Source organism: Sus scrofa, chromosome 4, assembly GCF_054392235.1.
Source record: "Sus scrofa isolate SSC_HxYL_T2T_F1_AM1 chromosome 4, Sscrofa_HxYL_maternal_Yorkshire_Landrace_v2.0, whole genome shotgun sequence".
Classification (NCBI taxonomy): Eukaryota; Metazoa; Chordata; class Mammalia; order Artiodactyla; family Suidae; genus Sus; species Sus scrofa.
Window position 1 is genome coordinate 96067251 of NC_139386.1, and position 21133 is coordinate 96088383.

Consider the following 21133-nt stretch of genomic DNA (forward strand, 5'->3'; position numbering starts at 1 on the left):
AATCATCTGTCGATGGACATTTGGGTTGTTTACATGTCCTGGCTATTGTGAATAGTGCTGCAATGAACATGCGGGTGCCCGTGTCTCTTTTAAGTAGAGTTTTGTCCGGATAGATGCCCAAGAGTGGGATTGCAGGGTCATATGGAAGTTCTATGTATAGATTTCTAAGGTATCTCCAAACTGTTCTCCATAGTGGCTGTACCAGTTTACATTCCCACCAGCAGTGCAGGAGGGTTCCCTTTTCTCCACAGCCCCTCCAGCACTTGTTATTTGTGGATTTATTAATGATGGCCATTCTGACTGGTGTGAGGTGGTATCTCATGGTAGTTTTGATTTGCATTTCTCTTATAATCAGCGATGTTGAGCATTTTTTCATGTGTTTGCTGGCCATCTGTATATCTTCCTTGGAGAAATGTCTATTCAGGTCTTTTGCCCATTTTAACTCCTGGGAGATTCCTGAGAGAACAATCACTTTTAGGGGATGATTTTTCTCTCTTCTTCACAGCCCTATATTACTAATCTTCTAATCATTAGAAACTGTAGGAAGGATAGAAACAAGGATATTCTTCTCCCCCTGTTTTTTGAATATATATATATATATATATATATATATATGAAACTGAAGTATAGTTGATTTATAATGTCATGTTAGTTTCAGGTATACAACAAAATTCTTCAAATATATTCTTTTAAAGACATGTATATGTATATATATTCTTTTTTAGATTTAGATTTTAGATTTAAATATATCTTAGATAAAAGTATATTTTTAAAATTTTCAATCTTAAGGCACTAAGAGAATTGAACTTCAGCTATATGTGTGCTTCTCTATTTCTTCTTCCGATCTTCAGATCTTAGTACATGACAGTCTTACTTTATTTATTGTTGTCAGTTCCTCTACACTCTCTCTACCATTCCTCATTTAAGCTATTCGCAACCACTAGTTAGGTTTCTTCTGTTTCCTGATGGAGTAGGAAAGAAAATGCCTGAGGCATTAGAGCACAATATTATAACATAGAAAAGGATTGAACTGGCATCAGGAGCCTTAGTTTCTAGCTCCAGCCCTATCAAAAATAGATTCTATGATATGAGTCCAACCCCGTGTGCCTTCGGGACTGCAATTTCTCTATTGCAAAGTGAGGAGCATTCAATAATGCTAATTTCCTTTCAGGTGCTCACACTCAGTGTTCTTGACACTAGGGAAGTTTTCTGAATAGAGGAAAAAACCCTGACATTGTTAATCTTCTGTCTTTACTCCTTGTTCCTAGGAATCATGGGTCATGCCAATCACACATGGACGCCGAGTTTTCTTCTGGCCGGCTTCACCACCACTGGAACCCTGCAACCTCTGGCTTTCTTGGGGACACTGTGCATCTATCTCCTCACCCTGGCAGGGAACTTGCTCATCATTGTCCTGGTTTGGGCAGACTCTGGGCTGTCCACACCCATGTACTTCTTCATCAGCGTCCTCTCCTTCTTGGAACTCTGGTATGTCAGCACCACCGTGCCCATGCTGCTGCATACCTTACTCCATGGGCGTTCACCCATCTCCTCAGCTGCGTGCTTTGTCCAGCTCTATGTCTTCCACTCCCTGGGCATGACTGAGTGCTGCCTGTTGGGTGTCATGGCACTGGACCGCTACCTTGCCATCTGCCGTCCACTCCATTACCACTCACTCATGAGCAGGCAGGTACAGTTGTGGCTAGCAGGGGCCAGTTGGGTGGCTGGCTTCTCAGCTGCCCTTGTGCCAGCCAGCCTCACGGCCACTCTTCCCTTCTGTCTGAGAGAGGTGGCTCATTACTTTTGTGACCTGGCCCCACTAATGAGGTTGGTATGTGTAGATACAAGCTGGCATGATCGGATCCATGGGGCAGTGATTGGTGTGGCCACGGGGTGCAACTTTATGTTCATTTTAGGTCTGTATGTGGGGATCCTGAGAGTTGTTCTGAAGCTGCCCTCAGCTGCCAGCCAAGCCAAGGCCTTTTCCACCTGTTCCTCCCACATAACCGTAGTGGCCCTCTTTTATGCTTCTGCCTTTACAGTTTATGTGGGCTCACCTGGGAGTCACCTTAAGGGCACAGACAAGCATATTGCCCTAGTGTATGCCCTTCTTACGCCTTTCCTCAACCCTATCATCTATACCCTTCGCAACAAGGAGGTAAAGGAGGCCATGAAGAGGGTCAGTGTCAGGATCAGGACTCTTTTAAATGAACCTTGAGAATCTCTGTGGTCACAGCCCAGCTTCTTAGTTAATTGTACGAATCAGCCAGTTGTTAGGCAATCATTTGGCCAGAGTTCAAGTAAATATCAATGAACAAAAATCAGTCAGTTCATTTGTCGAATATGCTGCAGATACTCACTCAGGAAGACATAGTCCTGGGTTGGAGTTCCCGTTGTGGCTCAGTGGTTAACGAGTCCGACTAGGAACCATGAGGTTGCGGGTTTGATCCCTGCCCTTGCTCAGTGGGTTAAGGATCCGGCATTGCCGTGAGCTGTGGTGTAGGTTGCAGATGCGGCTCAAAACTTGCATTGCTGTGGCTCTGGTGAGACCCCTAGCCTGGGAACCTCAACGTCTACATGATGAGATTAGAAAGATTACTGCACTTAGTGTAAGGAGATCTGGATTCAACCCCGGATCCACTACTGTGGGCTGAGTGCCCTTTGCAAGACTTCCTCAGCCTTATTCTCTCTGCTAGATGAGAGAACACCTTCCCCTTAGCCAGTTTTGATCCTATGTTTGCACTCTTCATCTTTTTTTTTTTTTTGGCTTTATTGGGCCACACTAGTGGTGTATGAAAGTTCAAAGGCTAGGGATCAAATCAGAGCTACAGCTGCCAGCCTGTGCCACAGCCACTGCGACATCAGATCCGAGTTGAGATTGCGACATACACCACAGCTCACAGCAACGGTGGATCCTTAACCCACTGAGCAAGGCCAGGGATCAAACCCTCAACCTTATGATTCCTAGTTGGATTTGTTTCTTCTGTGCCATGATGGGAACTCCTGATTGTCTCTTCTTAAAGAAATCAGGATCTGAACCAGCCCCAGGTGGGTAAGATATGAATATCCAGAACACAGACAAGAAGGTGTTGGTTCAAATTTAAGTTTTATCTTTGACTGTGTGATCCTGGACCAAAAAAAAGAAAGTTCTCTTTGACTTCAATTTTGTCTTCCTAAAAAAATTCTGTAACAAGGAATTCTAAACTTTAAATGAGATAACAAATGCTAAGTGTTCAATGCACGGTAGCCTTAGTATCCTAGAGGCAGGGCAGGGTAGTTGTTAGAGGATGGATTTTGAGGTCTATCTGCCTGGGTTCAAACATCACTTCTACCATTTAACTGCTATGTGCCCTTAAGCAATGCACTTAACTTTCCTGTGCCTCAGTTTCCTGCTCTGTAAACTGAGCACATAGGAGAACCTTAAACACTACATAAATGTTACTACTACTTTGAAGATTTTCCACAAACATTTCTGCAGCAGGAATTTCTTTCCTTGAGAGTTTCACACATATCTCACATGTTCATTATGTGCAGAGGCAGTAGAATTGGTAATTCTCCAAGAGAAACATCACCGTTTGACCTACGTGTCCAAAGTCAACTTTGCATAGCCTGTGGATTCCCCCTGGCTTGTGTGAAGTCTCTCTAGGCTGCTCCCCTCCGTGCAAAATGCAGCACTCCAGGCTGCTAAGTCTATTGCTTTTGAGCTCTGATCTTCTCTCTGCTCTTGCACCTCATTTCACTTAGACAGCTCTTTTTGCAGGAGTGGTTGCGGGCACTCCTGATAAAAGGCTGGAAACTGCTTGTCCTTGCAGTGGCTTGGGTCCCATTCACTAACAGCCCTGTGGGTCCCATCCCTGTGGGTCTAAATGGTGTGGTGAGCCTGGGGCTTACAATCCTATTGTTTGAGACAAATGTGGTTCACTAACAGCTTGATGCAGCACCATTGATTTCTAGCCCAGCACTTGGGATTCATTCATTGAGTGCACGAATGAATGAATAAGTGAATCAACTCTCAAGAGTCAAATGAGTGTGATAGCAACCCCACCAGGAGACAGTCTTCTTCTTAGCTTTTTCGTAGTTCCAAACTCCCCTTCCTCTCATTTTACAACTTTCCTGGTCTAGCAGCCTCTTCGGACCCTTTCTCTTAGCATGTAAAATGTAGGTCATCCTTAGTGCAGTTTCCCCACTGATGTAAATAACAGGGGCGCTGAACACCTGACTCCCTGCCTCTAACACACGACCATTTGAAAATGGTCACGTGGGAGCCCTTAACCTGGCTGCCTCTGCAGGAAACAACCCTTCTGTTCCTTTAAATGTTCTCTGAAAGTCCCATCACGTTTCATATGTGCTATGGTGTGAAAACGTTAGAGAAGTAATGCCTTGGTGCGTGGAAGCCCAGTTTTGGCCACTTTTCCTCTGGTGACATCTGGATACTGGCGGTAGCAGGAGAAACAGTGAGAACAAGCCTGGGTGGAAATCTACCCAAATCAGATCATTTGCTCTGTGCTAGGTTGAGGATAGCATTCTCTCATGCAGAACATTTATGTCATTGGTTGTCCAAGTGCAAGTGCCTTGGGAGGTGTGGCAGTAACTACTCTAAGGCATCAGGCATCACAAACCAGAGCTGTCTGGAGGCAAACAAGGATATATGACCACAGCACATCGCTGAACTATCATTATTTTTAAAAATGTGATTTCCTCGCCTCGACATATAATACACCTAAAGGGTTCAAAATCAAAGCAATCTGAGAGTATTGAGGTGGAGAATTCTTGCTACTCCAACTTCCCAACCTGTCTGCTCCTTCCTAGTCTTGACCCCACCCTGATAGGAGACCACTTTTAATCATTTTCCCTGCATGATTACAGTGTTTCAATATGCAAAACCCAGAAGAGAAGAATATTTTAGAATCCACCATTCCTAAGCACAAGCCCCACCCTATATACTTTGTTCTATCTTTGTTTTTATTTTCTTAACAAGACCTCCTGGAGAGCTTTCCATTTCCTTGCAAAGAGTGTTTCCATTAAAAAAAAAAAAACAAAAAACAAAAAACAGCAAAATTGTTCCATAGCATGCCATTGTGCTATTAATTTGACTAATCTTCTATTGAAGGACTCTTGAGTTGCTCCTGTCTTTGGCTCTTCAATACAAAACTTGAATGAATACCCTATGTATACGTTATTTTATATGTGTGCATACATATTCCTAGTAATGGAATTCTTCAGTCATAGTGCAAATGCACCTGAAATGTGAGTACATATCCTTAAATTTACCTCTACAGGGATTACACCATTTAGTTTTCCCACTAGCAAAGGATGAAAGCGTGTTTAGGATTTTCTATAAAGTGTGTATTCGTACTTTTGGGCCTTTGTAAATATGAAAATTGAAAATCAGTATTTTGTCACTTTAAGGTTAAATTTGTTTCTTCACATATGAGATTGGGGTTTTTCTTACATTTGAAAAACTTGTATTTTTCATATAATTGGCTGATTTGAGGGTCTGTCTCCCAAACTCTAGAGTAAACCTCTTATGGGAGAGGACTGTATGTTTAGGCATCTTGTTTTCAGCATTTCTAGCATCAGGCCTGGGCATAAAAATGTTTAAAAGATCTATCAAATACAGGAGTAAAGGCGTGATCTTGATTTCCCATATTCCTTATGTTATTTTAGCTACACCTGATATAATTTTTCCAACCTCCAAATTAGGCTTTTTAAGAATGTTTTATGTAGAAATACAGCAATCAAATGTTGAGATGAGTACAATTTAAAAATCACTTTTAATGCCATTACTTTGAAACAATTATTGATGTATTTATTTCTAGTTTTGAATAAACATACATTTTTTTTCAAATATTAGCAATGACAGTGTGAATTTCTGAACACACACTAAAACATACTTTTTTTTTTGCTTACATTTTAAGTCTGTATAACTTTAAATACAATCTTTTCTGCATATCATGAACTAGTTGATGGAGGTGTGAGGTCTTGTTCCATTCCTGATACAGAATACTGGCTAGGTGAGCACTCTGTGCTGAGAGGTGATGACACAAAAGAGAAGAAAATCCATTCTTGCTTAGGCAAGACCTGTACTTGGAGCCCTCCAACCCTTTCATACAGATCTCTGGTTTTGTGCTACTCGCTCTGGGTAGTGTCTACGAATGCTAAGCTCAGGTATTTATATCGCATCGTTAGCCTTCTAATCTACTCAGGTAGTGCTAAGACTTTCCGATACACAACTGGACAGGCAAATGAAGAAGCAGGTCTGTTGTGGAGCCAGCCTCGTGAAGAGGAAATAGAGGACTATCAAGGCGATGTGAGTACATAGAGAACTACAGATAAGTATTAAAATGGCAACTCTGAGTTCAGCGCAATTATTCTTTTGAAGAGTCTAGATAGATGGCTAGTCTGTGCAGATCCATGAAATAAGGATGGAAACAAAGAGTCTTTTGGTGTTTGGGATTGGGGAGGACCCAGCAATTTAGTGCAAGGGCAGTTGCAACGATCCATCCTGGAGAAAGGTCAGGTACTTCAGGTGAAGGTCAGTTACTTCATGGGCTTCATGGACTCAATGCTGGTTGAGATTGAAGGAGGCTCTCTGGTGGTCCAAATACTTGAGCTTTACTTTTCTCCAGGATATGCTTCCAATCCTGCAGTTACATTTGCCCTCTCAGAAGCCAACATCTTCTTTTCCTTTTGCCTAAAAATCACCAGAAATTGGATCCCAGAAAATTCAGTGATTGCCTTCATTTCAGTGTTGATGTACTGGTTCATCACTTATGTGATCTCTTTACCTTCGATTTAATTTAGTAAGAGTATTGTCCTCACATTTGATTCTGAATAAAGTACATTTGTATTTATAAATGATTCAAATGCATTACTTCCCATAGATTACTTTGATTATTTTTCTAGATTTCATGTCCATCCAAGTACGTGCTCATGGATAGAGCCCAACTGGGGTTAGAGCTCAGATGCTTATCTCGAGACTTTTTGGTGAAAATATTAAGGAGGCGGCTAACGATAAAGTGATCATAGAAGGGAACAAGTGTCATAAGGCAGGCTTACGTAATAATAACAGTGGTGAAGATGAATGCAATGGTAGCAATCCTGGTAATATAAGCTTTGAAGGATGCAGTTGGAACAGAGTATCAGGTGTTCAATAAACAATGACTGAGCCAATGAATAAACGATAGAGGACCCGATGAATGTAGAGATAATGATGGGGGTGCTGGAGGGGGAGATGTTCAACACAGAAGTGAGAGTGGTGCCCACGTTGATTTTGTTTATATGGTGATGAGGCTAATGGTAAGCAGAAAAAGCTGAATGAAAAATCTTAAGAGGAATTTTTTTTTTTTTAACGACTCTCACTTCTATGATGCTCAAAATGTCACTCTCAACATGTGCACAAGTTTGTCCATGCGGGCTTGTCTCTTCCCATAGACAGCGATGTGGAACTTGCAAAAAATTCTGGTGGCCCCAAAGAGGCAATGTCCCTCAGTTTGGATTCCATAGCCCAACCTCCCAAACTCAGGGCTGCAAAATTAAGAAGAGTCACTGGAGAAAGAGAGCAACTCTGCTTTAATTCCCTGTGCCCAATGTCCTGCCCCAGGGGAAAACTTGCTGAGACCTAGTCACACCCAGCAACCCCCGGGACCACAGCGAGGAGCCCCTGGGAAGCCAGGATTTTCAGGAACACAAGATTCAAATAGGGACTTTATTGTGTTGGAGTGAAAAGGACAGTGAGAAAGAAGTTACGGGCCTTATTGTCACCCAAACAGCCAGGTACTGGTCAGGGATGGTGCAGCAGAGATTGGAGGAACTGAAGAAGAGGACTAAGAGAGGGCTCTGACCTTTCCTAGGTGAGGGCTATTAGATGGGTGGGAAGAAACCTTTTGGGACGTTACTGTACATCTCCGATCTTCACCTTCATCCTGAAAACACTTTTCTTTTAGTAGCTCTGGAGAACCACAGCTTGTCTGGGCTATGAGGTGCTTTATAAGTTATCTATTCAAACTTCCTCACTTTAGAGAAGAACACGTTGACGTAAAAGAGGAGAAATGGCCAGGCTCAAGATTTGTTTTCAGTTGGCGGCCCAGCAAGTTGAGGGGGCCAGTTCCCAAAGAGAATGTGTTTATCTTTTTCTACAGCCCTTGGAGACTGATTCCTTAGGATCCTGATGTCACCACTTCACACGCACTTTCCTAGTACATAATTCCTTTTGGAAATCCTTCCTGAAAATGCACTGTGTCTAATCGTTGATTCCTCAACTGGCCCCGTCATTCTGAGCTTTGAGGGACTCTTCTGGAGAATTCACCTTTCTTTCTTCTCCCTCCGCTCCCTCCATCAGTCCTTACTGAGAACATTCTTAAGGTCCAGAGAGGCTCCCTGAGCGAACTTACCAGTCACATTTGAGAAAGCATTTGTCACTTTTTCCAACAATCAGTTGGGCTGATTGTTGTATGTGGGGGATGTGGCACAGGTGGGTGCTGCAACCGTGGGGCATTTCACCTGCACTGCAAGTAGAAGAGCCTGCACATTTTCCTATTTCTTCCATTTCCTGGTGGAGTATGTGGGAGAGTATTCTGGGGCCTGGGACTCTGGTGTCACAATCTATACAATCAGAAGAGGGCTTTGACCAGGAAACCCAGACTCCACTTCCACTCTGTCAGCAACAGTCTGTGATAGTGTGCAAATCACTTCTGCCTTCTGGCTTTCAGTTCCTGTTTTGAAAAGTGAGAGTGGTTTGATAAGGCATCAAGGGTTACCTTCAGGCTTATGCATTCTATACTTCTGGTTGTGGAAAATTTCTCTAGCAGAATCCTGAAGTAGTTCATTTCCTGTCTGTGCCCCTTGTTCCTAGGAATCATGGGTCATGTCAATCACACATGGATGCCGAGTTTTCTTCTGGCTGGCTTCACCACCACTGGAACCCTGCAACCTCTGGCTTTCTTGGGGACACTGTGCATCTATCTCCTCACCCTGGCAGGGAACTTGCTCATCATTGTCCTGGTTTGGGCAGACTCTGGGCTGTCCACACCCATGTACTTCTTCATCAGCGTCCTCTCCTTCTTGGAACTCTGGTATGTCAGCACCACCGTGCCCATGCTGCTGCATACCTTACTCCATGGGCGTTCACCCATCTCCTCAGCTGCGTGCTTTGTCCAGCTCTATGTCTTCCACTCCCTGGGCATGACTGAGTGCTGCCTGTTGGGTGTCATGGCACTGGACCGCTACCTTGCCATCTGCCGTCCACTCCATTACCACTCACTCATGAGCAGGCAGGTACAGTTGTGGCTAGCAGGGGCCAGTTGGGTGGCTGGCTTCTCAGCTGCCCTTGTGCCAGCCAGCCTCACGGCCACTCTTCCCTTCTGTCTGAGAGAGATGGCTCATTACTTTTGTGACCTGGCCCCACTAATGCAGTTATCATGTGTGGACACAAGCTGGCATGACCGGGTTCATAGGGCAGTGATTGGTGTGGCCAATGGATGCAACTTTATGTTCATTTTAGGTCTGTATGTGGGGATCCTGAGAGTTGTTCTGAAGCTGCCCTCAGCTGCCAGCCGAGCCAAGGCCTTTTCCACCTGTTCCTCCCACATAACCGTAGTGGCCCTCTTTTATGCTTCTGCCTTTACAGTTTATGTGGGCTCACCTGGGAGTCACCTTAAGGGCACAGACAAGCATATTGCCCTAGTGTATGCCCTTCTTACGCCTTTCCTCAACCCTATCATCTATACCCTTCGCAACAAGGAGGTAAAGGAGGCCATGAAGAGGGTCAGTGTCAGGATCAGGACTCTTTTAAATGAACCTTGAGAATCTCTGTGGTCACAGCCCAGCTTCTTGGTTAATTGTACGAATCAGCCAGTTGTTAGGCAATCATTTGGCCAGAGTTCAAGTAAATATCAATGAACAAAAATCAGTCAGTTCATTTGTCGAATATGCTGCAGATACTCACTCAAGAAGACATAGTCCTGGGTTAATCAGAGCTAAGAGAGGTATTTCTTTGGTTCCTTCGTAATCTAATGGGAGAGAAATGCCACAAAAGCGGGAAAAATAGAGAAAGTGCAGATGTTTTTGCTGAACTCATGACTTGGAGAGACAGTGTAATATGGAGAGAAGAACGCAAACTAAAGCTAAGAGTGGGCCCTTTGGTCAGGATAGAATTCCCAGAGAAAGATTGAAAAGGTGGAAAGCAAATTTGGCAAATGGGAGGCTAAAATTATAACTTGTATAATTTTCAGGGGTGAAGCAATAAGACATGGGCAGAAAGCTTATCAAAAGCCCAGTGATCTGGGGTTATCATGTGATCAAAGGAAACTCAAAGGAGAAGAGAATGATACAACTGGGCAGAAGGCAGAAGCTAGAGATAATAATTTAGAGCCTAATGGGGAAGCACAAGTTATTGGAGTTGGAGGTGTTGTATGAGTTCTCTTTGAATATTGCATGATATACCTCATATTAAATAAATATGTAAAAACAATGAGATAAGTAAATAAAAACCAAGCAGCAAACCAAGAAACAAAAAGCTTTGCAAGCACACATGTACAAAGTAGGAAACAGGCTGAAATAAAAAGCAGAGATGGGGACCTAAGTAAGCTCTGATCACAGTCTCTCCCTTCTCTTATCCCCCAGCGCCCCTACCACTTCTTCTGCTGAAGAAAGTTTGAAAATTATTGCTCAGTTTTAACATCTCTCTCTTTTTTTTTCCTTTTTTTGTCCTTTTGCCTTTTCTGAGGTTGCTCCCACGGCACATGGAGATTCCCAGGCTAGGTGTCTAATCAGAGCTGTAGCCACCAGCCTACGCCAGAGCCAGAGCAACGTGAGATCCGAGCCACGTATGCAACCTACACCACAGCTCACGGCAACGCCAGATCCTTAACCCACTGAGCAAGGCCAGGGATCGAACCCACAACCTCATGGTTCCTAGTCAGATTCGTTAACCACTGCATCACGACGGGAACTCCTAACTTCTCTTCTTTTGCAACATGTGAACTGAAGAGCTAATACCTGCCAAAAGATGTCAGGATATTACTGAGAAAGGACCAGAATCTTGGCAGAGATTGAGTCACTTTGTGGGTTTTAAGAACTCTATTTTTTATTCTTATGAAAGTAACTACTAAAAAATCAAATTATTTTTTGCCTGTCTGCCCTATGCCAGAAACAGTGTTGGATGCTTTCACATGTATTTTTTTTTCATTCTTATTTATTTATTTTGGTTTTTAGGGCTGCACCCGCATATGGAGATTTCCATGCTAAGGGTCCAATCAGAGCTACAGCTGCCAGCCTACACCACAGCCACAGCAATGCAGGATCTCAGCCTCAACTGCGACCTACACCACAGCTCACAGTAGCACCGGATCTTCAATCCACTAAGCGAGGCCAGGGATCAGACCCTCAACCTCATGGTTCCTAGTCAGATTCATTTCCTGGGATCTCATCAAATGTATTTTTAACTTAATTTTCATAATATCCCTTTGATTAAGATTCATTTCAACATCTACATGATAAGATTAGAAAGATTCCTGCACTTAGCGTAAGAAGATCTGGATTCAAACTCAGAGCCACTCCTGTGGGCTAAGCACCCTTGGCAAGACTTTTTCAGCCTTATTTTCTCTGCTAGATGAGAGAACCCCTTCTTCTTAGCCAGTTCTGTTAATATAATTGCACTCTTCTTTTTTTTTTTTTTTTTTTTTTTTTTTTGCTTTTTAGGGCCCCACTTGCAGCATATGGAGGTTCCTAGGGCAGGGGTCGAATTGGAGTTACAGCTGTCTTCGACCTACACCACTGATGGCAATGCTGGATCCTTAACCCACTGAGTGAAGCCAGGGAACAAACCGGCAACCTCATGGTTCCTAGTCGGATTTGTTTCTTCTGTGCCATGATGGGAACTCCTGATTGTCTCTTAAAGAAAGCAGGATCTGGGGAGTTCCCATCGTGGCTCAGTGGAAAAAACTCGACTAGGAACCATGAAGTTGCGGGTTCGATCCCTGGCCTTGCTCAGTGGGATAATAAGGATCCAGCATTGTTGTGGCTATGTGGTGTAGGCGGGCAGCTGCAGTTCCGATTAGACCCCTAGCCTGGAAACCTCCATATCCCATGGGTGCAGCCGTTAAAAAAAAGACAAAAAAAAATTAAAAAAATAGTAATAAAAAAAAGGATGATCTGAACCAGCCCCAGGTGGGTAAGATATGAATATCCAGAACACAGACAAGAAGGTGTTGGTTCAAATTTAAATTTTATCTTTGACTGTGTGATCCTGGACCAAAAAAAGAAAGTTCTCTCTGATTTCAATAAAAAAAATTCTGTAACAAGGAATTCTAAACTTTAAATGAGATAACAAATGCTAAGTGTTCAATGCATGGTAGCCTTAGTATCCTAGAGGCAGGGCAGGGTAGTTGTTAGAGGATGGATTTTGAGGTCTATCTGCCTGGGTTCAAACATCACTTCTACCATTTAACTGCTATGTGCCCTTAAGCAATGCACTTAACTTTCCTGTGCCTCAGTTTCCTGCTCTGTAAACTGAGCACATAGGAGAACCTTAAACACTACATAAATGTTACTACTACTTTGAAGATTTTCCACAAACATTTCTGCAGCAGGAATTTCTTTCCTTGAGAGTTTCACACATATCTCACATGTTCATTATGTGCAGAGGCAGTAGAATTGGTAATTCTCCAAGAGAAACATCACCGTTTGACCTACGTGTCCAAAGTCAACTTTGCATAGCCTGTGGATTCCCCCTGGCTTGTGTGAAGTCTCTCTAGGCTGCTCCCCTCCGTGCAAAATGCAGCACTCCAGGCTGCTAAGTCTATTGCTTTTGAGCTCTGATCTTCTCTCTGCTCTTGCACCTCATTTCACTTAGACAGCTCTTTTTGCAGGAGTGGTTGCGGGCACTCCTGATAAAAGGCTGGAAACTGCTTGTCCTTGCAGTGGCTTGGGTCCCATTCACTAACAGCCCTGTGGGTCCCATCCCTGTGGGTCTAAATGGTGTGGTGAGCCTGGGGCTTACAATCCTATTGTTTGAGACAAATGTGGTTCACTAACAGCTTGATGCAGCACCATTGATTTCTAGCCCAGCACTTGGGATTCATTCATTGAGTGCACGAATGAATGAATAAGTGAATCAACTCTCAAGAGTCAAATGAGTGTGATAGCAACCCCACCAGGAGACAGTCTTCTTCTTAGCTTTTTCGTAGTTCCAAACTCCCCTTCCTCTCATTTTACAACTTTCCTGGTCTAGCAGCCTCTTCGGACCCTTTCTCTTAGCATGTAAAATGTAGGTCATCCTTAGTGCAGTTTCCCCACTGATGTAAATAACAGGGGCGCTGAACACCTGACTCCCTGCCTCTAACACACGACCATTTGAAAATGGTCACGTGGGAGCCCTTAACCTGGCTGCCTCTGCAGGAAACAACCCTTCTGTTCCTTTAAATGTTCTCTGAAAGTCCCATCACGTTTCATATGTGCTATGGTGTGAAAACGTTAGAGAAGTAATGCCTTGGTGCGTGGAAGCCCAGTTTTGGCCACTTTTCCTCTGGTGACATCTGGATACTGGCGGTAGCAGGAGAAACAGTGAGAACAAGCCTGGGTGGAAATCTACCCAAATCAGATCATTTGCTCTGTGCTAGGTTGAGGATAGCATTCTCTCATGCAGAACATTTATGTCATTGGTTGTCCAAGTGCAAGTGCCTTGGGAGGTGTGGCAGTAACTACTCTAAGGCATCAGGCATCACAAACCAGAGCTGTCTGGAGGCAAACAAGGATATATGACCACAGCACATCGCTGAACTATCATTATTTTTAAAAATGTGATTTCCTCGCCTCGACATATAATACACCTAAAGGGTTCAAAATCAAAGCAATCTGAGAGTATTGAGGTGGAGAATTCTTGCTACTCCAACTTCCCAACCTGTCTGCTCCTTCCTAGTCTTGACCCCACCCTGATAGGAGACCACTTTTAATCATTTTCCCTGCATGATTACAGTGTTTCAATATGCAAAACCCAGAAGAGAAGAATATTTTAGAATCCACCATTCCTAAGCACAAGCCCCACCCTATATACTTTGTTCTATCTTTGTTTTTATTTTCTTAACAAGACCTCCTGGAGAGCTTTCCATTTCCTTGCAAAGAGTGTTTCCATTAAAAAAAAAAAAACAAAAAACAAAAAACAGCAAAATTGTTCCATAGCATGCCATTGTGCTATTAATTTGACTAATCTTCTATTGAAGGACTCTTGAGTTGCTCCTGTCTTTGGCTCTTCAATACAAAACTTGAATGAATACCCTATGTATACGTTATTTTATATGTGTGCATACATATTCCTAGTAATGGAATTCTTCAGTCATAGTGCAAATGCACCTGAAATGTGAGTACATATCCTTAAATTTACCTCTACAGGGATTACACCATTTAGTTTTCCCACTAGCAAAGGATGAAAGCGTGTTTAGGATTTTCTATAAAGTGTGTATTCGTACTTTTGGGCCTTTGTAAATATGAAAATTGAAAATCAGTATTTTGTCACTTTAAGGTTAAATTTGTTTCTTCACATATGAGATTGGGGTTTTTCTTACATTTGAAAAACTTGTATTTTTCATATAATTGGCTGATTTGAGGGTCTGTCTCCCAAACTCTAGAGTAAACCTCTTATGGGAGAGGACTGTATGTTTAGGCATCTTGTTTTCAGCATTTCTAGCATCAGGCCTGGGCATAAAAATGTTTAAAAGATCTATCAAATACAGGAGTAAAGGCGTGATCTTGATTTCCCATATTCCTTATGTTATTTTAGCTACACCTGATATAATTTTTCCAACCTCCAAATTAGGCTTTTTAAGAATGTTTTATGTAGAAATACAGCAATCAAATGTTGAGATGAGTACAATTTAAAAATCACTTTTAATGCCATTACTTTGAAACAATTATTGATGTATTTATTTCTAGTTTTGAATAAACATACATTTTTTTTCAAATATTAGCAATGACAGTGTGAATTTCTGAACACACACTAAAACATACTTTTTTTTTTGCTTACATTTTAAGTCTGTATAACTTTAAATACAATCTTTTCTGCATATCATGAACTAGTTGATGGAGGTGTGAGGTCTTGTTCCATTCCTGATACAGAATACTGGCTAGGTGAGCACTCTGTGCTGAGAGGTGATGACACAAAAGAGAAGAAAATCCATTCTTGCTTAGGCAAGACCTGTACTTGGAGCCCTCCAACCCTTTCATACAGATCTCTGGTTTTGTGCTACTCGCTCTGGGTAGTGTCTACGAATGCTAAGCTCAGGTATTTATATCGCATCGTTAGCCTTCTAATCTACTCAGGTAGTGCTAAGACTTTCCGATACACAACTGGACAGGCAAATGAAGAAGCAGGTCTGTTGTGGAGCCAGCCTCGTGAAGAGGAAATAGAGGACTATCAAGGCGATGTGAGTACATAGAGAACTACAGATAAGTATTAAAATGGCAACTCTGAGTTCAGCGCAATTATTCTTTTGAAGAGTCTAGATAGATGGCTAGTCTGTGCAGATCCATGAAATAAGGATGGAAACAAAGAGTCTTTTGGTGTTTGGGATTGGGGAGGACCCAGCAATTTAGTGCAAGGGCAGTTGCAACGATCCATCCTGGAGAAAGGTCAGGTACTTCAGGTGAAGGTCAGTTACTTCATGGGCTTCATGGACTCAATGCTGGTTGAGATTGAAGGAGGCTCTCTGGTGGTCCAAATACTTGAGCTTTACTTTTCTCCAGGATATGCTTCCAATCCTGCAGTTACATTTGCCCTCTCAGAAGCCAACATCTTCTTTTCCTTTTGCCTAAAAATCACCAGAAATTGGATCCCAGAAAATTCAGTGATTGCCTTCATTTCAGTGTTGATGTACTGGTTCATCACTTATGTGATCTCTTTACCTTTGATTTAATTTAGTAAGAGTATTGTCCTCACATTTGATTCTGAATAAAGTACATTTGTATTTATAAATGATTCAAATGCATTACTTCCCATAGATTACTTTGATTATTTTTCTAGATTTCATGTCCATCCAAGTACGTGCTCATGGATAGAGCCCAACTGGGGTTAGAGCTCAGATGCTTATCTCGAGACTTTTTGGTGAAAATATTAAGGAGGCGGCTAACGATAAAGTGATCATAGAAGGGAACAAGTGTCATAAGGCAGGCTTACGTAATAATAACAGTGGTGAAGATGAATGCAATGGTAGCAATCCTGGTAATATAAGCTTTGAAGGATGCAGTTGGAACAGAGTATCAGGTGTTCAATAAACAATGACTGAGCCAATGAATAAACGATAGAGGACCCGATGAATGTAGAGATAATGATGGGGGTGCTGGAGGGGGAGATGTTCAACACAGAAGTGAGAGTGGTGCCCACGTTGATTTTGTTTATATGGTGATGAGGCTAATGGTAAGCAGAAAAAGCTGAATGAAAAATCTTAAGAGGAATTTTTTTTTTTTTAACGACTCTCACTTCTATGATGCTCAAAATGTCACTCTCAACATGTGCACAAGTTTGTCCATGCGGGCTTGTCTCTTCCCATAGACAGCGATGTGGAACTTGCAAAAAATTCTGGTGGCCCCAAAGAGGCAATGTCCCTCAGTTTGGATTCCATAGCCCAACCTCCCAAACTCAGGGCTGCAAAATTAAGAAGAGTCACTGGAGAAAGAGAGCAACTCTGCTTTAATTCCCTGTGCCCAATGTCCTGCCCCAGGGGAAAACTTGCTGAGACCTAGTCACACCCAGCAACCCCCGGGACCACAGCGAGGAGCCCCTGGGAAGCCAGGATTTTCAGGAACACAAGATTCAAATAGGGACTTTATTGTGTTGGAGTGAAAAGGACAGTGAGAAAGAAGTTACGGGCCTTATTGTCACCCAAACAGCCAGGTACTGGTCAGGGATGGTGCAGCAGAGATTGGAGGAACTGAAGAAGAGGACTAAGAGAGGGCTCTGACCTTTCCTAGGTGAGGGCTATTAGATGGGTGGGAAGAAACCTTTTGGGACGTTACTGTACATCTCCGATCTTCACCTTCATCCTGAAAACACTTTTCTTTTAGTAGCTCTGGAGAACCACAGCTTGTCTGGGCTATGAGGTGCTTTATAAGTTATCTATTCAAACTTCCTCACTTTAGAGAAGAACACGTTGACGTAAAAGAGGAGAAATGGCCAGGCTCAAGATTTGTTTTCAGTTGGCGGCCCAGCAAGTTGAGGGGGCCAGTTCCCAAAGAGAATGTGTTTATCTTTTTCTACAGCCCTTGGAGACTGATTCCTTAGGATCCTGATGTCACCACTTCACACGCACTTTCCTAGTACATAATTCCTTTTGGAAATCCTTCCTGAAAATGCACTGTGTCTAATCGTTGATTCCTCAACTGGCCCCGTCATTCTGAGCTTTGAGGGACTCTTCTGGAGAATTCACCTTTCTTTCTTCTCCCTCCGCTCCCTCCATCAGTCCTTACTGAGAACATTCTTAAGGTCCAGAGAGGCTCCCTGAGCGAACTTACCAGTCACATTTGAGAAAGCATTTGTCACTTTTTCCAACAATCAGTTGGGCTGATTGTTGTATGTGGGGGATGTGGCACAGGTGGGTGCTGCAACCGTGGGGCATTTCACCTGCACTGCAAGTAGAAGAGCCTGCACATTTTCCTATTTCTTCCATTTCCTGGTGGAGTATGTGGGAGAGTATTCTGGGGCCTGGGACTCTGGTGTCACAATCTATACAATCAGAAGAGGGCTTTGACCAGGAAACCCAGACTCCACTTCCACTCTGTCAGCAACAGTCTGTGATAGTGTGCAAATCACTTCTGCCTTCTGGCTTTCAGTTCCTGTTTTGAAAAGTGAGAGTGGTTTGATAAGGCATCAAGGGTTACCTTCAGGCTTATGCATTCTATACTTCTGGTTGTGGAAAATTTCTCTAGCAGAATCCTGAAGTAGTTCATTTCCTGTCTGTGCCCCTTGTTCCTAGGAATCATGGGTCATGTCAATCACACATGGATGCCGAGTTTTCTTCTGGCTGGCTTCACCACCACTGGAACCCTGCAACCTCTGGCTTTCTTGGGGACACTGTGCATCTATCTCCTCACCCTGGCAGGGAACTTGCTCATCATTGTCCTGGTTTGGGCAGACTCTGGGCTGTCCACACCCATGTACTTCTTCATCAGCGTCCTCTCCTTCTTGGAACTCTGGTATGTCAGCACCACCGTGCCCATGCTGCTGCATACCTTACTCCATGGGCGTTCACCCATCTCCTCAGCTGCGTGCTTTGTCCAGCTCTATGTCTTCCACTCCCTGGGCATGACTGAGTGCTGCCTGTTGGGTGTCATGGCACTGGACCGCTACCTTGCCATCTGCCGTCCACTCCATTACCACTCACTCATGAGCAGGCAGGTACAGTTGTGGCTAGCAGGGGCCAGTTGGGTGGCTGGCTTCTTAGTCGCCCTTGTGCCAGCCAGCCTCACGGCCACTCTTCCCTTCTGTCTAAGAGAGGTGGCTCATTACTTTTGTGACCTGGCCCCACTAATGCAGTTATCATGTGTGGACACTACCTGGCATGTGCAAGTCTACATTGCAGTTATTGGCATTATCAATGCATGCAATCTTTTATTCATTTTAGGTCTGTATGTGGGGATCCTGAGAGTTGTTCTAAAGCTGCCCTCAGCTGCCAGCCGAGCCAAGGCCTTTTCCACTTGTTCCTCCCATATAACTGTAGTGGTGCTATTCTTTGGCTCTGCCTTCATTGTCTACGTGGGGCCACCTGAGAGTCACCCCAAGGGCACGGACAAGCTTATTGCTTTGGTGTATACTTTTCTCACGCCGTTTCTCAACCCCATTATTTATACTCTTCGTAATAAGGATGTGAGGGAGGCTGTCCTGAGGGTCACCCAACGTATTAGGTCTCTATTGAAAGCTCTCTGATGATCAAGTCATAGGGCGGTCATTTGGTAAGGGTAAGTTTTAGATGATTAGTCAATGAACTAATCAAATAATTTATCAAATATTCTGCATATGCCCATTTAAATGGATTCCATTTTGGATTGGGGCAAATTGGAAAGTTTGTACAGGTTGGAGAAATAGGACTCTAAACTCGTACCTACTTAATATGAGTGAAAGATCAGATAAGTTAAAAATAATCAAATAATAAGTATGTAAGTGCAAATATTTATGTAGACTTAGAACTTAGAGAGATAACTGTGTTTAAAAGTCTTTAAAAGAACCAAAGCTGACTGTGGCAATTTGCTCAAGTTAGGATTCCTAGATAAGCTCTGAGCAAGTAGTAAATGAGGGTAGCAGAAAGAAAAATAAAAGAATTTCTTGGATAAATGTTTGGGTGTTGATTGGTGAGCCATGGAAGAGGGTTCATAAGAGTATGGAGCTTGGTATTTCTGGGTGATCCTGCCATAGAAGAATGTTTAAAGATGGATCTGAGAACTCACTTTCTAATTGGGAAGATCAAGGGGTTAATTTCTGGGGACGCTGGGTTTGCTGATGCTTAAAAGTAAGTTGTAGAAATAGATCCTGCTCTTGAATTTGAAATCATTAGTTGTCAACAAGGCAACATTATTGATAACATCTTTTGAGTGCAAAACCAGCTCTGGGAGACAAGAGGAAATATAAAAAGGAAGCACAATTTTGTTTTCAAAGAGCTTGCAGTTGTATTTTGAGGAGCCGTTGTCTTCTCTGTCTCTGTCTCTCTCCCCATCTCTCTCTCTCTCCCTCAAATACACACACACACACACACACACACACACACACACACACACACACACGCACACACCAGTAGCAGCAACACATTAATTCATATCAAGAAATGGACTTTTCCATTTTACTTTCTGCATATCTGTGTTAGGGGGAGGGAAGGCGTGTATGGCTTGGCAGAAAGGGAATGAGAAAGATAAAAGTTTTAAAGAAATTTATTCTGACATTTTCCCCAAACCTGAGATTTTGGAATCCTCATATCCTGGCCACTCGGTTGGTACTTTTATGAAAGTTCTCTTCAAATTGGATTGGAAACTGTACAATCTCCTTTGAAGATTCCATCTCAGGATAACATGGCCCCAACTATACTGAAAATACCAAAGGAAAACTCATTTTAAAAATAATTCTTCTGGGCAGCATTTTAGAAAATGACAGGGTAAACGAGCTTTGGGTTTCCTGTTTTTGCCTAACGGTGTCGAAATACTTTATTTCTATAACAAGGATGACTTGGTGTTTAAGTTATTTTACTGGGAGGAAAATGTGTATGAAGTGACATCCAGACTATTCTTCCCATGGAGTAACTCTCTTACTAATAGAGAACATGACCTGCCACAGGGTCTTACAAGGATTGCTCTGGTCAGCTTTTCTGCTCTGGGCTTCCTTGCTGTCTCTCCTTTCCAGAGGTAGGATTGGGCTCCCTGCTTCCCAGAACCATCCCGTGCTCTCCCCTAATTTCGTAATCTCTTCCATAGATATACTATTGATACTTAAATATTTTGTGTCCTTTTTCTCGTTCATTCTCCCACAGCAGGGAAAAATGGATATGTGTCTTTCCAAAGTCAACAGGTAAAGAGTCTGAACTCAAAAAGTTTAACTCTACAGAGCAAGATAAAAGAATAGCATTGCATTTTTTAATTTATTTTTATTTACTTAATTAATTAATTTTAGGGCTGCACCTGCAGCATATGGAAGTTCCCAGGCTAGGGGTTGAATTGGAGCTGCAGCTTCAGGCCTATGCCACAGCCATAATAACATCAAATCCAAGTCTAATTTGCAACTTCTGCTGCAGCTTGCAGCAACGCAGCAACGTCAGATCTTAACCCACTGAGTGAGGCCAGGGATCAAACCCTTATCCTTATGGACGCTAGTCGTGTTCTTAACCCATTGAGCCACAATGGGAGCTCCAAAACAGCATTTTAAAAAACACGGGTCTGATTTTGCTGGCTGAGTTTTCATTGTCCCTGCTGTTTCTGCCAACTGTGGATTTTTCAGAGTTTGTATGAACCCAGGAATCAGGTCCATGTGCCTTTTCACTTAAATATAGGCTAGCTAGAGAAAATCCTTTTGAACATGATTTATATAAATCTGCAGAGTCATTATTGGAAAAATGATTTATATGAATCTGCAGAGTCATTACTGGAAAAGCATTTTGTTCCTAAC

At 42.8% G+C, this 21133-nt stretch overlaps 3 protein-coding genes across 18 annotated transcripts in view; all 3 read left to right on the top strand.

Annotated features, from left to right (window-relative positions):
• Positions 1 to 2233, top strand: part of LOC100154852 (olfactory receptor 10C1) — a 58216-nt gene extending 55983 nt beyond the window's left edge. For all 3 annotated transcript variants that reach the window (XM_021089601.2, XM_085021276.1, XM_005663223.4), the window contains one exon: positions 1269 to 2233. In XM_021089601.2, the coding sequence (XP_020945260.2) occupies positions 1274 to 2218 (945 nt within the window). In that variant the 5' untranslated portion in view covers positions 1269 to 1273 and the 3' untranslated portion in view covers positions 2219 to 2233. The remainder of the gene's footprint in view (positions 1 to 1268) is intronic.
• LOC100157689 (olfactory receptor 6N2) overlaps positions 1 to 21133 on the top strand; it is a 99637-nt gene that overhangs the window by 55981 nt on the left and 22523 nt on the right. For 4 of the 14 annotated variants that reach the window (XM_085021263.1, XM_085021262.1, XM_085021264.1 and 1 more), the window contains exon 1: positions 15933 to 18183. The exons of 9 other annotated variants lie outside the window; for them this stretch is intronic. In XM_085021263.1, coding sequence (XP_084877389.1) covers positions 17989 to 18183 — 195 coding nt within the window. In that variant the 5' untranslated portion in view covers positions 15933 to 17988. Of the gene's footprint in view, positions 1 to 15932; positions 18184 to 21133 lie in introns of those variants that run through there. One more of the 14 variants, XM_021089604.2, reaches the window with a different exon arrangement.
• On the top strand, positions 8858 to 15788 carry LOC110260313 (olfactory receptor 10C1-like). Its single transcript, XM_085021277.1, has one exon. It carries the CDS (start codon positions 8860 to 8862, stop codon positions 9802 to 9804), a length of 945 nt encoding a protein of 314 aa, XP_084877403.1. The 5' UTR covers positions 8858 to 8859; the 3' UTR covers positions 9805 to 15788.

Coding starts and splice junctions, on each gene's coding strand:
- LOC110260313 (XM_085021277.1), top strand. CDS start 8,860: ATGGGTCATGTCAATCACACATGGATGCCGAGTTTTCTTCTGGCTGGC.